At 50.8% G+C, this 14,807-nt stretch overlaps 9 protein-coding genes across 9 annotated transcripts; 4 read left to right on the top strand and 5 right to left on the bottom strand.

The window, feature by feature from the left end:
- Window positions 1–44: 44 nt before the first annotated feature.
- COCCADRAFT_6793 (uncharacterized protein) lies at window positions 45–3,394 on the bottom strand (the record flags this gene model as incomplete). The annotated part of the gene is made up of 10 exons (XM_007716205.1): window positions 45–190; window positions 240–520; window positions 572–620; window positions 673–844; window positions 895–2,705; window positions 2,758–2,798; window positions 2,848–2,913; window positions 2,975–3,153; window positions 3,216–3,308; window positions 3,362–3,394. 10 exons carry the CDS (start codon window positions 3,392–3,394, stop codon window positions 45–47), a joined length of 2,871 nt encoding a protein of 956 aa, XP_007714395.1.
- Window positions 3,395–3,843: 449 nt separating this feature from the next.
- COCCADRAFT_6792 (uncharacterized protein) lies at window positions 3,844–4,610 on the top strand (the record flags this gene model as incomplete). The annotated part of the gene is made up of 7 exons (XM_007716204.1): window positions 3,844–3,878; window positions 3,933–3,970; window positions 4,024–4,119; window positions 4,167–4,230; window positions 4,286–4,373; window positions 4,421–4,546; window positions 4,596–4,610. 7 exons carry the CDS (start codon window positions 3,844–3,846, stop codon window positions 4,608–4,610), a joined length of 462 nt encoding a protein of 153 aa, XP_007714394.1.
- Window positions 4,611–5,260: 650 nt separating this feature from the next.
- On the top strand, window positions 5,261–6,397 carry COCCADRAFT_101680 (uncharacterized protein; the record flags this gene model as incomplete). Its single annotated transcript, XM_007716222.1, has 4 exons — window positions 5,261–5,665; window positions 5,713–5,863; window positions 5,922–6,279; window positions 6,331–6,397. The coding sequence occupies 4 exons, from the start codon at window positions 5,261–5,263 to the stop codon at window positions 6,395–6,397; spliced, it is 981 nt and encodes a 326-aa protein (XP_007714412.1).
- Window positions 6,398–6,800: 403 nt separating this feature from the next.
- COCCADRAFT_101687 (uncharacterized protein) lies at window positions 6,801–7,859 on the top strand (the record flags this gene model as incomplete). The annotated part of the gene is made up of 3 exons (XM_007716221.1): window positions 6,801–6,946; window positions 7,009–7,238; window positions 7,345–7,859. The coding sequence occupies 3 exons, from the start codon at window positions 6,801–6,803 to the stop codon at window positions 7,857–7,859; spliced, it is 891 nt and encodes a 296-aa protein (XP_007714411.1).
- A 165-nt stretch (window positions 7,860–8,024) lies between these two features.
- COCCADRAFT_101649 (uncharacterized protein) lies at window positions 8,025–9,419 on the bottom strand (the record flags this gene model as incomplete). Its single annotated transcript, XM_007716220.1, has 1 exon — window positions 8,025–9,419. One exon carries the CDS (start codon window positions 9,417–9,419, stop codon window positions 8,025–8,027), a length of 1,395 nt encoding a protein of 464 aa, XP_007714410.1.
- A 665-nt stretch (window positions 9,420–10,084) lies between these two features.
- COCCADRAFT_101650 (uncharacterized protein) lies at window positions 10,085–10,421 on the top strand (the record flags this gene model as incomplete). The annotated part of the gene is made up of 2 exons (XM_007716219.1): window positions 10,085–10,153; window positions 10,221–10,421. The coding sequence occupies 2 exons, from the start codon at window positions 10,085–10,087 to the stop codon at window positions 10,419–10,421; spliced, it is 270 nt and encodes an 89-aa protein (XP_007714409.1).
- Window positions 10,422–11,001: 580 nt separating this feature from the next.
- COCCADRAFT_27955 (uncharacterized protein) lies at window positions 11,002–12,431 on the bottom strand (the record flags this gene model as incomplete). The annotated part of the gene is made up of 3 exons (XM_007716208.1): window positions 11,002–11,668; window positions 11,815–12,235; window positions 12,380–12,431. 3 exons carry the CDS (start codon window positions 12,429–12,431, stop codon window positions 11,002–11,004), a joined length of 1,140 nt encoding a protein of 379 aa, XP_007714398.1.
- A 700-nt stretch (window positions 12,432–13,131) lies between these two features.
- Window positions 13,132–14,004, bottom strand: COCCADRAFT_27954 (uncharacterized protein; the record flags this gene model as incomplete). Its single annotated transcript, XM_007716207.1, has 1 exon — window positions 13,132–14,004. One exon carries the CDS (start codon window positions 14,002–14,004, stop codon window positions 13,132–13,134), a length of 873 nt encoding a protein of 290 aa, XP_007714397.1.
- A 189-nt stretch (window positions 14,005–14,193) lies between these two features.
- Window positions 14,194–14,457, bottom strand: COCCADRAFT_101668 (uncharacterized protein; the record flags this gene model as incomplete). The annotated part of the gene is made up of 1 exon (XM_007716218.1): window positions 14,194–14,457. The coding sequence occupies one exon, from the start codon at window positions 14,455–14,457 to the stop codon at window positions 14,194–14,196; it is 264 nt and encodes an 87-aa protein (XP_007714408.1).
- Between the last annotated feature and the right edge of the window lie 350 nt (window positions 14,458–14,807).

Here is a 14,807-nt window from a genome sequence, read left to right as displayed (position 1 = left end):
AGCCCTATACCTTTTCTGCAAGCCTCTCATATGTAAACACCCGCTCATGCTACGCCAACCTTGTTGAGACCCTTCAGTGATCCCAGGCTCAGTGCAAGGCCTTGCGAGCGACTGCGTATGCGCACAAAGCCGGTAATGGGCCCGTTGTCTCCTTCCTTTTCTATGCTCAGATTGGCCAAAGCATCCTCACCTGGACTGGGTTAGCCATTGCCAATAGTGCGAGGGGAAGCGGGACTTACCAAAAACGCTTCTTGCGTACAGATTCGCCGATAGGAACTGGCAGTCGCCCTTCATTGATGCTTCTGGTGTTAGGCAGCTCATGTTGGTGCTTGCCATGAGCTGGTTCAGGAACTCGCGCAGACTCTTGGCCTTGGAGTTGATATTGACCTTGTTCTCCCATTCAAACTCGGTCCACATGGTGCGGAACTGCGTCTCGGTGCATTGTGCTGGCTTGATGTAGTCCATAATGTCCACGTGCACGTCGTTGAGAATAACGACATTCGAGTCAACACCCTTTTCACTGTTATGCATTAGCCTAGCCCCTCATCAACCACCACGCTATTGTACTTACCCTTCGTAGATGATGTTTCCAAAAATGACGCCAGTGTCCGTCGATGAAACTAGTCAAGTCAGCGTTTCAAGCTCGTCTCAACACAGGCACAATTCTCTTACCCTTGATCGTCGCTTGGATGTTGATGAAGTCGTGAGGACCGACATTTTGCGTCGAAGGCCTTTCGACTACCTTGAGATCGCCCAGTGTCGCAAATTCAATTGTAAGGTTCTGCAACGTCTCGGTCGTTTGGTTCACAAGAAGCACGTCGAGTACAATGTCAAATTGATGGACCTGCAAGTATTAGCACATGCCTTTGCCCTACTAGCAACATTATGCGTTACCTTGACGTAAGCTTCCGCGTACACCGCATCAGAGAAACCCGTGAGCTGTACAACACGGCTGAGTTTCGATGTGAGATCCTCGGTCGCGCTATCACCTCCGGTGGCTCTCTCCAAGTCTTGATCGATCTCATCAATGCCGTCCGAGTCTTTCTTCTTCAGCTGGCGGATGTTGAAGGCGTCATCAACGTTAACAGCTGACTTGGCTCTTTCTGAAGCCTCCTTGGCCGCTCGCTTCTTTTCTTCCGTCTGTACCATTGTTCGGAATGATTTCCGTGTGTCCTCGAGGAAAACTGTTTGAATTTCCTTTCTTTGCGCAAACTCTGACAGCGAGCGCACACATGACATGATACGGTCGACAGAGTCTTCGTCAATCAGGGTCTTGACAAACTGTGATTGACCTACACGGATAATGGAGATCATAATCAGCATGGCCTCAGCACGAAGGGCGTTTGTGCGTGCAGCATCCGTCGAGATCTCCCCATGTCGCATCACCAACTTAGTTAGGGTACTCGACAGAACTGTAGCAAGGTAGTAGTCGCCATCGAGGAGAAGTTGTCGGAGCGGAGGCTTCTGCGAGTTCTTGACAGCTTCGAGTTTTGCCTTGGCGGCAGCCGATGATGTAAGAGCGCTTTCGGTTGCATATGTTCCATCAGCAAGCACCTTTCGCGATCCGGTCGGAGCAGCTGCCTTTGCGTGCCCGTTGACTTGGTCAGACGAGTCTTTGCCTTCCGAAGCCTCGTCAAGTAACCTTTGCTCAGAGGCAAGAATCGGGATCTCGCCAAGTGATGATCGGATGCCCTTCCAGGCGTCCCTGATGTCTTTGGCTTCCAGAGAAAACTCTCCAATAATCCAGAGCACACCTCTGTAGACTTTGCCAGCGCGTACTTCACCAAGCGTCGATACCAGTCGCTCAATGATGGAGACTCTGAGGTCGGGGAAGCGCTCGACAACCTCCTTCACGAATGAAATGACGTCGACCGCAGAGGCGTTGCTGCTGACATCCGAGATAAAGTCCATGAGCGATCCGACAACGCTGGCGGCGACCTCTGGGAACTTGATGGCAGCCGAGTGTATCGAAGAGATGAGCAGTGACCGGTACTCAGAGTTCTTCTCGTACTGTTCATCCACCGTCTTCATCAGCTCCTTCTTGAGCAGGAGGACAACCTCTTCAACATTTCTGCTCGAGATCATCTCCATGGCGATACCCAGTGACTTTTTGCGAACATCCAAGTCGGTACTGGACAAAACACGAAGAATCTCCATGGTCAAGTCATCAAGGACACCTTCATTCTTATGCCGTAGTTGATCGACCCGCTCCAACACTATCAATTTGACATTGTTATCCGGTTCCTTGATGGCCAAGTCGACAAATTTTCCAGCGGCCGCCTTGACCGCGACTGGGTTGCTCGTGAGTGTGGTGAGCGCATGTGCGGCCTCGTAGATGACTGTCGATACTTGCGACTCAAGGAGGTCGAATATCAGTCGGAGATAGCGTGCCTTGTTTGAAGGGTTGACAATAGCATCCTTGCGAATAAACTCCAATTCTGCGAGCAATAGAAGCTCCTCGTGGTTGGGTATGGCATCAAAGACTGTGCTCAAGTATTCGAGGGCCTTGTCATGGCTGACGGAGGTGAGGGCGGCGAATGCATTGCGTTTGCATGTTGGATCGTTTTCGTCGTCCAAGAACGTTACGAGGAGATCGGGCGCATCTGGCATGAGCTCGGGGAGGTGTGTAAAGATGGATGCAATCGCAAAGGTTGCATTCTTTCGGACGTATGCGTGTCGGTGTGTGAGGCACTGGCGCACCGGTTCTAGCATTGCGGTCAGCATAGCGCCTGGAACTGCATCTGCTACAACACCTACGTAGTAATGGCTCTACAAGTTCCGCATCCCGAAGCTTAGTTCTGTCCAACGCATCAGCAGTGCTCAAGCAAGTGTTGTCGGTATCCATACACAAAGCGCAATGTGTTTCCTCGTACGTATTCATTGGGAGCCTGCAAGTCGAATCGAATCGCATTGCTATACCATTGTCAGCGGTCATATCCCTTCGGTCTTGTATCCCGCACACAGAAACACCTACCAGACCAATATCCACTCCTGACGTAGCTTGCCCTGAGCGTCGTGTTTTGGGCACACCTCGAAGAAGAAGTACATGAGCTTCTTTAGCGGCTTTGACTTGCTGGGCATGACGAATCGGATGATGTGCATGAGGAGCCCTGTCTGAGGGTCGCCATTGAGCATGATGGACAGGATCTTCTTCTGTCGGGTTGTTAGACGGCCAGCTGGACCAAGGCGGGGCAGTTGCAATTGCGAGGGCGCACCATGGTCTCAATCTTCTGCTCATCGCTGCCCTTCTCGAGGGCAGTCTTGAGCTCATTCTGGGCGGGAACATCGGCTGCATTGTCCTGGTGCACCTGTTGCGCTCCGTCAGCTTCGCCCAGCTCCACGCACTGCCAGGTGTTCGTACCAGACTGTACGAATTCTCTAGAAAGGTCGCCATGATGGCGCGTGAATAGTATAGGCGGGTTCCTGTGAGTCTTGAAGTATCCAGCTACAATGGCGTGGTTCTCGTGGCGGCCGTCAATGCTCACTTTCCCTGGGTGTCGAGAATAAGTGGGATGCTACGTGTTTTGATCGAGTGCGGTGGTAGGGAGCGTTGTGCGGGCTGATGTGGCCGCGGCCGGGCGGAATGGATGAGGATATGGAGTGGCCTTGGGCGGAGAGGTGGCTTCTTTGCTTCCCAAGGTACAGCGCTTCCGTTGTCGGGGTTCATGTGTATACGTCCAGGTGTCTGCTCGAGAAATGGTCGTAGCACAGACCACCTCACACTAGTAGAGTGCTCCACCGAAGATCGTGAACGCGGCGACGACTCAACACCAACTACCCAACCGACGCGTACATAAATATCACACAAGGCAGAGTCTCCCTCGAACACGAGCGACCGCAGCCATGAGCACCAACGAGCCATTTTACTTGCGATACTAGTACATCAGCCTACTTGCACTTCCAGCACGTGCTTGTCACTAACGCTTTGGCAGCTCTGGTCATCAAGGCCGCTTCGGACACGAGTTTCTGGGTCGGTGATTGCCTTGGAATGGCTAATGGAGACGAAGCGCTGACATGGTGCAGAGTTTGACTTTCGTGTTCTTGGAGACGGCCGCAGCGCATCTGCACGCTATGCAAACAACTCCAACTACCGCAACGACTCACTGATCCGAAAAGAGAGTATGAAGAGCCAAATCCCTACGACGAAAACTTACTAAATTTGTCAGTGTGTGTCAGCGACACCTTGGTGGCTGAGATCAAGCGTATTGTCAAAGAAAGCGAAATCCTCAAGTACGGCACTAATGGAGATTCACCGAGAAAATCATTGTGCTAATTTGATGATTAGAGAAGATGACACAAAGTGGCCTCAAAAGAACAAGGACGGTCGTCAAGAGCTGGAAATTCGATTAGGAAGCGAGCACATCTCCTTTGAAGTAGGTGCCTCATGATACATCAACCCACAGCACACTGACAATGCCAGACTGCGAAAATTGGATCGCTGCAAGATGTCTCAGAATCATCGGATCCAGAAGGCCTTCGTGTTTTCTACTACCTGGTCCAAGATCTCAAGGCCCTTGTCTTTTCCCTGATAGCCCTCCACTTCAAGGTAAGTGCACTCTCGGATACGTCATGTATATTTTCTGACACTGGTACAGATCAAGCCAATCTAAGCTTTTAATAACGGCTGGTTGCGTGGCTTGTGGGTTCGCTGATCCCGGGAGAAGGGTTGTCACCACGACCACAGCAGACCGCACGCATTCTTATTTGCATCTGATAGAGGTTCAGACACATGGATTGCAGTGAATCAACGAACATATGTCCACAGCTGGCGGCATCCAACTATACCCAGCTCTGCGTAAGAGGGCGTGCAGACGTTGGTGTTGGACGCATGCTGGCGAGGGAGCTACTGGCACTCTGACCAACGACATGCAGGCCCCGTGCCCGGATAAGGTTTTGTTATTCTAGATAGACGCACGTCTGCGAATTTATCCATCAAAGTTGACGTACTTGCATGCGTGTTCCGGTGCAATGGAGCTGGCCATGGGCGTGGTTGAATGTTTGGGCCCCATGTCATGCCACGTGAGGCTAGCGTCTTTCCCCGCGAACATAGGCGCAGGCCTTGGATCCACTCATCGCCTAGACACGTCCGCCGCCGAGTCCAAGTCACCGTTCCAGCCCGGGCATGCATCTCCTCGCCACGACTTTTTGAACCCTGAACTTCCTACTATACTGTCCACCCGCCCCTCCCATCGTTGTTTCGTCCCATGTGTGCTTAATCAGCCTCCCTCCCTGTGAAACCATCGCCCCACTCGAGCGGACGATGCCGACACCGGATGATGCCATGGTTCCGTCGGTGGAGCACGAGAGCATCGCCGGCCGCGCGACCTGTCCCCCAGACGAATCGCGCTCCATTACTGCACAAGAATTGAACCAGCTGCGACTGTCGAGCCACAGCAGCGATGCCAGTCGTGCATCCCATGCGCCCATGCAGCAGCCCACTCCGCCTCCCCAGGATTCTCCAGAACATGGCCAGACGCCAGCGGATACCCACAGCAAGCCCTCGACCGCCGATATCGAGACCCCAGCCCGGGACATTCCCACGCCCATGACTGCAACCGATGACGGCTCCGAAGAGCAGCGCACATCGCAGGCATCGCCACAGTCTGCCATTACGCCCGTTTCGCTTCTCGCCAACCACATCTCGTCGCCATTCCCTGCGCATAGGGTGCGTCGACACCATGCATCTGATGAGTTTAGCTGATAGCAGAACAGTTTCTACCAAACTCCTCGTCATCCCTCCTCCGACCCGGAAGTCGCTTTGTGGGCAGTCAAACGTCCGATCGTCAAAAATACGAAGTCGAAGTCGAGATAAAACATGTCGATATGCGTGAGTCCTTCATGTGTGGATACTTGCGCATCAAAGGTATGTACCCGTTCTACTGCCATGGTGACCCTGGATGCGAAGACTAACTCGTCGACAGGATTAACCGAGGATCATCCCAGCTTGACCACGTACTTTGAGGGCGAGATCATCGGAAGCAAATACACATTCATTACACAGCATCCCGAATGGGGCTCCAACGAGAAGGTTGACCGCCAACATTGGGCTCGATTCCCTGCTTATAAGCCACTGTCCAAGAACTTGTCGCGCCCTGAGCTGGTGACCAAGGACTGGATGCACAAGGAGCATCTTTTCATGCGCTGGAAAGAGTATTTCCTTGTACCGGACCACCGAGTCCGGACAATAAGTGGCGCAAGTTTTGAGGGCTTCTACTACATCTGCTTTAATCAAATGTCTGGCGGCATTGAGGGCATCTACTTCCATGCTAAGAGCGAGAAGTAAGTGTGGGCCATGACACCCTAGCCAGGACGCAGCTAACAAGACTCCAGGTTCCAGAAGCTCCAACTAGAACACGTCCAAGATTTTGGGTGTCAGGGTGCCATTGAGTTCCGATGATGTTAATGATTACACGAATTTGCATTTTTTTGGGATGGATTTAGCATATGGGCGCACTCTGGGTATCGGCTTTGTTGTATGGTATCAGTTTGGCCACGGACCGTATGCAGCGTGCGAGACGGCCGTACATATTTCTGTAGCAACGGAGCTTAAGACATTGAGGCGGAATTACGTCACCTATGGAATCTGTGCACGCACTGTGGCGCCAACGGCTGTGTTCCTCCACACGTCGTGGGCCAGCAGCGACCCTGGAGCTAGTGAAAAAAGCTTGATCCACATGGGCCTCGCTTCGTGATAGGTGGTGACCCATTTACCATTACCTCAGCACCTGCATTTCCCTTTTGACTGACCCGACTGTGTCTGTCCGCCGACTTTTGTACATACGCCCAGAAAAGAAGTCACCATGCCAGGCGAACCAGCAAAGCGCACGAGGCGCGAGGAGTACAAGAAGTCGTTGCAGGCCGATGAGCAAAATGCAGCCCTGCCAAAGAAGAAATTCTACAGACAACGTGCCCATGCTAACCCATTTTCGGATCACTCTCTCACATAGTACGGTGGCTTCGTGATTCTTTTTTTTTTGTCGTCATGTTTCAGCTGCTGACATGGCGCAGTCCCAAGAGCCCCGCAGATATGGACTGGGCCAGCCTGTATCCCGCCTACGCCAAACATCAGAAGCAAGCAACAGAAGGAGAGACGGCGAGCGAGTCACATGACGTGAGCGTAGAAGAGCAACGGAAACTCAACGAGGTGACGAAGAATGTCGAGATTGCAGACATTGGGTGTGGGTTCGGTGGCCTGCTTTTTGCCCTTGCGCCAAAGTTTCCCGATACATTGATATTAGGTACTACAAAACTCTCCTTCGTCTTGGAGATCTATTTTCTCTTTTCGCCTTCCCGTTATTATCTACACAGCAGAGCAGTATGCGTTATACTAACACCAACATTCAGGCATGGAAATCCGCACATCAGTCACAGAGTACGTGCAAGAAAAAGTCCGCGCCCTGCGCATCCAAAACGCCGCAACCAACGGCTACCAAAACGCATCTTGCATCCGCGCCAACACGATGAAATTCCTACCCAACTTCTTCCAAAAAGGCCAACTCGCCAAGATCTTTCTCTGCTTCCCTGATCCCCACTTCAAGCAGCGCAAGCACAAGGCCCGCATCGTGTCGTACACGCTCAACTCGGAATACGCCTACGTACTGCGTCCCGGTGGCGTTGTGTACACGATTACCGATGTGCAGGATCTGCACGAGTGGATGAAGGAGCATTTTGAGAAGCATCCGAGTTTTGAGCGGGTTGAGAAACGGTTTGAGGAGGGCGAGGGTGAGGATGGCGAGGGCATGGATGAGTGTGTCAAGGCGATGCGGGTGGAGACTGAGGAGGGCAAGAAGGTGGAGAGGAATAAGGGGTTGAAGTTTGTGGCGTGCTTTAGGAGGATTGAGAATCCGCCGTGGCCTTGATTGAGGGTATTTCAGGTGCTTTTCCAAAGGATGGGGGGGATTTGAACAGAGTCCAAGCGGAAAGATAACAGTTCTATCCATTGCTCTATATTCTTCGTTTAAAAATTCGTCTCTAGGATATCTCTACCTTATTCATTTCTAAAAAAAAAATCCCTACTTCCTCCCTCACAGCTTAGGAAACCTAACCCTCAAAAACTGGTTTGGCCACGCAACATCAAGACCCAGTTGCCAGGCAACACGCAGCACCCACTCGGGCTCCCTCATAAACTGACGCGCAACCAGCACGACATCAGCCAAGGGCTCCTTACCCTCTGTAACCTTAACCGCAGCCTGTGCCTCCTTTGCGAGTTCCTCGTCCCCAGCCTTTGGAGCAGCACCATCTTCAACGATATCCCTCGCCTGTTCGGCTTCAGTAATCAATCCTACAGCCCCGATGAACAAGTTGAGATTTTCCTTCTTGAGCTCGCTACGGATCTGCGCGGCGATCCTCGTCTGGTAGTCCTTGGACTCGAACATATTGATGCGCTGCTCGGGGTGATTGCCTCCACTGCTTACATCGAGGAGATCGACACCGAGGGCGGGCAGGAGCTTGGCGAGGCGAATTGAGCTTTCGACGTCCCAGCTGCCAAGTTTCTTTCCGAGGTCCGTTTCTTCCATCCAGTCTGTGGAGCTGATGCGGAGGTACAAGGGCATGGAGTCTGGGATGACTGCGCGGATGGCCTTGATGATGTCGATGAGGAGGCGAGTGCGGTTTTCAAAGGAACCGCCGTACTGGTCTGTTCGCTGGTTGGTGACGGGGGAGAGGAATTGGTGGATGAGGTAGCCGTGTGCGCCGTGAATTTCGATGACGTCGACTCCGGCTTTGACGGCGCGCTGGGCGGCGGCGGCCCAGTCTTGAACGAGCTCTTGGATCTCGGCTTCGCTGAGGGCGCGGGGGGCCCAGTAGCCGCTGTTCTCGTCGTCGGCTGGTAGGTTGTCCCATACCCATTCTTGGCCGCCCATGGGACCGACAACGTCGATGGGCCACCCCGCGGCGTCGACGTCGGCCTTGACGCTCACTTTGCGCTTTCCGCCTTGGGTCTTTTGGGAGCCCGCAATCCAGGGTGCGCAGGTACTGGCCTTCCTGCCGGCGTGAGCCAGTTGGATGCCGCATTGAGCTCCTTGGCTCTTGATGAAATCAGAGACTCGTCGCAACGCGGGAATTTGCGAGTCGCTCCAGAGGCCAGGGCAGTTTGGCGAGATGCGGCCGTTGGCCTGGACGCCAGTGGCTTCAATGAATACCAAAGCGGCTCCTTTGAGGGCGTAGTGGCCCAGGGTGGCAATGTGGTAATCGGTCAATGCACCAGTTGAAGGGCCTTCAGATGCTGTGCTGTACTGGCACATGGGGGCCACCTGGATACGGTTTCGGAGTGTGGTTCCACGGATAGTGAGGGGCGTGAAGAGCGTTGGAACCGGAGCATCTTGCTTGCTTGAGGGAGGAATGGAGCCAGGACTTGTGTTGTGTTTGGGCGTGAAGTAGGGCAGGCCTGGTACGCCGTGATTGTAATCTTGGGGTGCCATTTTTGGGGGGATTTTCAGTTACACTTGGCGAAGAGGTCGGAGTCTGGATTCGAAGGAGAGGATGCAGTTTTGTTCAAAAAAGTCCTCTAAGTAAGGATTTATTTAAACGTTTGGTAGTGCAGCACGCCATAGGAATGATTTGTAAGGTGCCGAGGTAGATTTCCACCTTCCAGTTTCACCACGAGAGGTAGTTTTTTTTCTCGTCTAGACGTCTTGCTTATCAAGACAGTTTGCAGTGGTGCAACCCTCAGCCAATGATCTGTGCATGATTATTGCCGATGCTAATCGTCGGATTTAAGCTCACTTGGAAATACTTGACTCCGTAGGCTGTTGTGGGGCGAGATGATCGTCGTATCGAGGGTGTGAACAGCAGCATCTCAAAAGCAGACGAAGACTACTAGGCCAAGATCGGTGGTTTGATGTGCAACTGGGATGGTAGTAGCAAATGCAGGGTCCACGCCTCTCGTCCACGCACACGCGTGACTGCGCGTCTGTCACGGATCGATGATGTAGTCTCGATGACGTCAACTACCAGCTGTCCCATATAGTCTCCCGTGGCCGCCAGTAATGATTGTACTTTGTATCCATCTCTGCTCTACTATACGAATACCACTCTGATTCATCACGCATCCTATTAACTACACAACTTCCTCAAATACAATATCATGTCTGCCGCACCAAACCAGCCCGGCCTCGTCTCCAGCCACGCCCAGTATATCAAGGGCGCCGCTGAAGTAAGTACTACATACGTCTCTTTGTGGCATACTGTTATCCCTTCACTGTATACTAACTAGCGTGAAGGAGACCATCGGAAATGTAACGGGCAGCGAGCCATGGAAGGCATCAGGCGCCTCGGACAAGGAGCACGCCGTCGAAGCCATGAAGGCAGCATCGGCAAACCGCGACCCACAACAACAAGGCATGGGAAGTCTTGAGGAAAAGGCAGGCAACTTGGTTGGATGTGAAGGCATGCAAAAGGAGGGCGCTCAGAGCAAGCAGTAAGAGAGGGCAGACTACTACCGGATTGAATCAGCATCACGTCTATCATCATCACTCTTATATATAATATATAATTGCAAGATACTAGTTCTGCACCCACACTCCTACATCCCTGGCACTAGACACAAAAAGATACGTTTGTGTTGCTAGTATACCCTCGACCTTTCTTCTAAGTTTTCACTACCTCTATACAGCGTGCGTAAGTGGGTAGAGATATGGTTTTGCGTAGTTACTCCGTGAGTACTCGCCTCAAATACAATTAAGTTGTACAATCTGATTTTGATCTGAAAATATCCCTCATAGATAATCAATACTGCTAGTCAGGGGTCGGATAGCATTATGTACGTAGGTAGAGTTTAGTGGGCGATTAGCAAAAGTGCGCCATCCACCTGTATCGTATATCACAGCATCCAAGAAATATCTTTTGACATCTTTGTGTCTTTCTGTGTGCGAACAATGGTGTTCAAGCAGCTCTGCGTATCTGGATACTTGCAGATTTACAGCTGCGGAGAAAAAGAATTCCTTTTTTTGACCTACGTAGCTTCGTGATGTGTTTTGCGTGGGTTGTCACTCATTCAACGCTTCACCTCCCTTCTGGAAGCTCATGCGTCTGCCTATAGTCCCCAGGAGCTTCCACCAGAAATCCTTGCCTGGGATTTTCCCCAAGTCCCCTTAAATCTCTTGAACTGTGTTCTGATATCGCCCAGGGCTGCTTTGCCATAGCTGCCTCGTTGCCTGGTCCACCTGATCCTCCCTGCTCTGATACTGGTGGCCATTGCCCTGCTGAGGATGCTGCCTCATTGGAGATTTTACGAGACCTCTGGCGACGCCGATAGAACCAGATATAATAGATTACAGCACAAATCAGTACCGCACCAAGGGCAGATCCCGCACCAATGCCGATGATAGCGGCTTTAGGAAGAGTGACATCGTTGTTTGATGTTGGTCTAGGTGCTTGAGTACTAGAGGTCGCAGATGATGAGGAAACGATAGTGGTTAATGAGGCGGTAGCGGTTGGTAATACAACCGGAGAGACCGTCATTGTACTGGTATCGGTGACAGTATCCAAGGTGATCGTTGCGCTATACACATTCATTGCGTAAAAGCCGCCGCATACGGCGTTCGAGTCGCCGGCGCAGGGTGTGGTGCAGCTCGGTGGCGTAGTCATAGTTGTTGTGGCTAGGACATTGCCGCAGTAGCACTGTTTTGCGAATTGGACACCAAAGATTGTGTAGCCCAACCGTGAGCAGCTGTTCTCTGTTAGCGCTCCTGATCCAACTCCTTAAATACTGTATTCAGGATGCGGTCGTCACTACGACCGTTCGCACTTTAGGTTACGGAGGTAATCCTCCAGGCTGTTCTGATCTCTTAGGTGTAATAAGAGAATTCAACTCACAAGTTGCCGCACAAAGTGGGCTTTAAGGAATCAATGGTAGTTGAAGGCCCGCCCAAAACACGTTTATTGCCGTCATCGCCCACACAGCCTTGGTAGTCGTAGCCGTCGACAGAAACGGTCGTGACATCGCGAGGGCGCAATCGGACATCCCGAGGTAACGGTAGTAAAGATGGTTCTAGTGTCGGGCCTGTAGTAATGGGGCTAATCCTCGATGGATCTTGAAATTTGGAACGTGCTAAGTTGGAGGGATCTCCATCATATGATTGTGCCCAGATCAGTACTGCACTAAGCAGGATAATAGTTGTGATAGGGAAGTAGATATGTCTCGCCCATGACCAATGTGGTTTTGCCATATCGATCGATGATAGTGAATTAGGATAGCAGGTAGGGACAGTGAGGCTGAAGATGAAGTTTCTGTTTGCTACCATCACATAGAGTAAAGTGGAAGCTTCAAAGTACCAGGAGAACGGATTAGAGGACGGATCAGAGGGATGCACACACATCCTGAAGAGGCTAAACGCATACTCCTCTGTCTGCCTTACGTCGTCTAAGCCTGCCTACCTACCCGATAATGCAGGGGCGGAATATTTCGCTAGCGCCCTCTTTCTCCGAGTCATTGCTTCTACATGTATCACAAGCTAGAGAGCCTAATGCAAAGCCAAGGGGCTCACAGCTAAAGTAAAAGGGAAGATAACGTCAGAACAGACAACAAGGCTGAACAATCATATCAAACGTCTATAACAGCCATTAATTAGACTGTATGTAAATTATATTTACAGTAGAGTAACAAGGTGGTCTTGAGGATCTGCGCGGAGGTGATATTCGGCCTTGCACTTGCTTCTTGGCAGCCTAACCGATTGCTTTCATATTTGGCGGGCCAGCCCGCCCCGGGCAAACCTAACTGCTGTCAGTAAGGCGGCTATCGGGCATCACTACTCAATAGGAAAGAAAAGGCGATCAAGTTTCAGGAAGTATTGACGTGTGGCTTAATCGTTTACAGCATCTTCCGCGGGTGGCACGGCGTCGAGTTTGTTACGGTAACTATTGGACCATTATTGTACAACTAGATCACCTGAGCTCGCTAAAGCCTGTACCCATGGGCGCCTCATAGCATGTCGGCGTAGATGAATCTGGATCTCAATTCTGCTGGTCCTTATAAGCTCTGAAGCTCAAAGGTAGTTTCCTAGATATGGAGCAATACTTTGGAGCTTCCGATTTGCCAAACTCTGGTCCTAGTTATATTTTCGCAGGGTTAATATATATCAATTGACAATCTACACACTGAACTAGAGTAGATAAGAACACTCAGTTGATCTCTCAGCTACTCCCGCGAAGATCTACACCTTGCGGCAATTTCCCCATTGCATCATTCACTTTCATCTCAGAGATTGACATGAAGCGGACTCCAGGCTCTGCAATATACCCTAAAAGTACATGTTCTGCGAGCATTGGTCGTTCCTCGTACAAGCGTGCCCTGATAAGTAGCTCTGCAGCTTTTTCATCGGTGGGTTCGGCGTCTATTCGGAACTGAAGTAAGTCGTTCGCACCTTGACGTAATATCGCAGCCTGTAAGGCTACAATCTTGATGCCTGAGAGGGCCGCAGGCACGATCTTCCGTATGTCTTGCACATCAATTGAAACGGGTCCAAGACGTAAAGAATGACTATCTCGCGCAAGAAGACGAAATATCCCAGCCTTGTAACCAACCCATTCGACCCTATCACCCGTTGGATAACGAACTACTGGCATAAGCCTTCGAAGAAGGTTCGTGATAACCAAACTTCCTTCTACTCCGTTCTCTTGACGAAACTCCCCTTTTTCAATGTCTGTGCATACCTCTGCAATGATTCCAGGAGAAACTTGGTAAACTCGGGGATCTGTAAGATCCACTGGTTTTCCTACAATACCAGAGTCGGTACTTGCGTAGCGGAAGCTTGTAAACTTTGCGTTTCGAAAGACAGATTGTAGCAAAGACTTCTGGTCTGAAAATAACGGTTCCCCAGCAAACAAAACCAGACGGATTTCCGGGCAAGTCTTTTCTGCAGAGAGACACCAATTTGCCAAGTATGCCAAGGCAGTCGGCGTCGATCCAAGGGCATTGACATTGCATTCCTTGATCAAATGTTCCATGAATTCCGGTGCTAAGGAACCACCTATTGATACTTGGATTACAGGTATCGGAAGTGCCATGATGCTGAGTATTTGATAAAGGAGCGAGCCATAGCAATCGCCAGCGTAAAAGAGTTTGCCAAACCGACCTCCGGGCTGCTGGGCCAGCAGAGACCATTTGGTTGGCTACAATATCGACCGACCTTTGAAGCTCAATTTGGGAGATAGCCGTGAACTTTGGCCTACTTGTAGTGCCTAGTTTTATGTAAGTTAGGAACTAAAAAGCAAGTTACTGCATATACCTCCTGTCCGAAGAACAATACCATCGATGTGAGTTCCTGTCATTACTTTACTATTGAGATATTCATTTCCAACCCAGTATTTCGCGTGATCAGTGACTGGAATATTTAAATCGCCATCGCTTGTTGACACCGTTTTATACAGTTCTGGATAGAACAGTGAATATTTCTTTGCAAAGTTAACATACTCGTTAAATGCATCGAGTTCTGCAGTGATCGTCTGAGTAACAGTCATTATGGAAGTCTTCAACTAGCAAATGGTGGAAGGAATTGTGTTTCTACTAGTTGGTGAAGTTGGTGAAGTTTTACTTGAATAATAATGCACCCATTACTGCCGTGACTCCAAATCGAATACGACTACTCACACAAGGGTTACTTGAATGGGTACAGCAGTTTGGGAAATCAACGTGCAGAATACAATAAGAGCGGTGAGGGTTGTGGTTTCAGTTCAGCACCAAGTAATATAAAACTATATCGTATTATTGATTAGTTTTACTAGAAAGGGCAGGCCCAAGAGACCTAGAGCGCAACGTATCGGCATGTCAGCTTACTGTGGAGTTTTAGCGCTGGACTTTGCAACACAGA

Source organism: Bipolaris zeicola, assembly GCF_000523435.1.
Source record: "Bipolaris zeicola 26-R-13 unplaced genomic scaffold scaffold_131, whole genome shotgun sequence".
NCBI classification, from domain to species: domain Eukaryota; kingdom Fungi; phylum Ascomycota; class Dothideomycetes; order Pleosporales; family Pleosporaceae; genus Bipolaris; species Bipolaris zeicola.
Note: the sequence above shows the minus strand (reverse complement) of the source record. Positions and strands in the feature narration are given on the sequence as shown.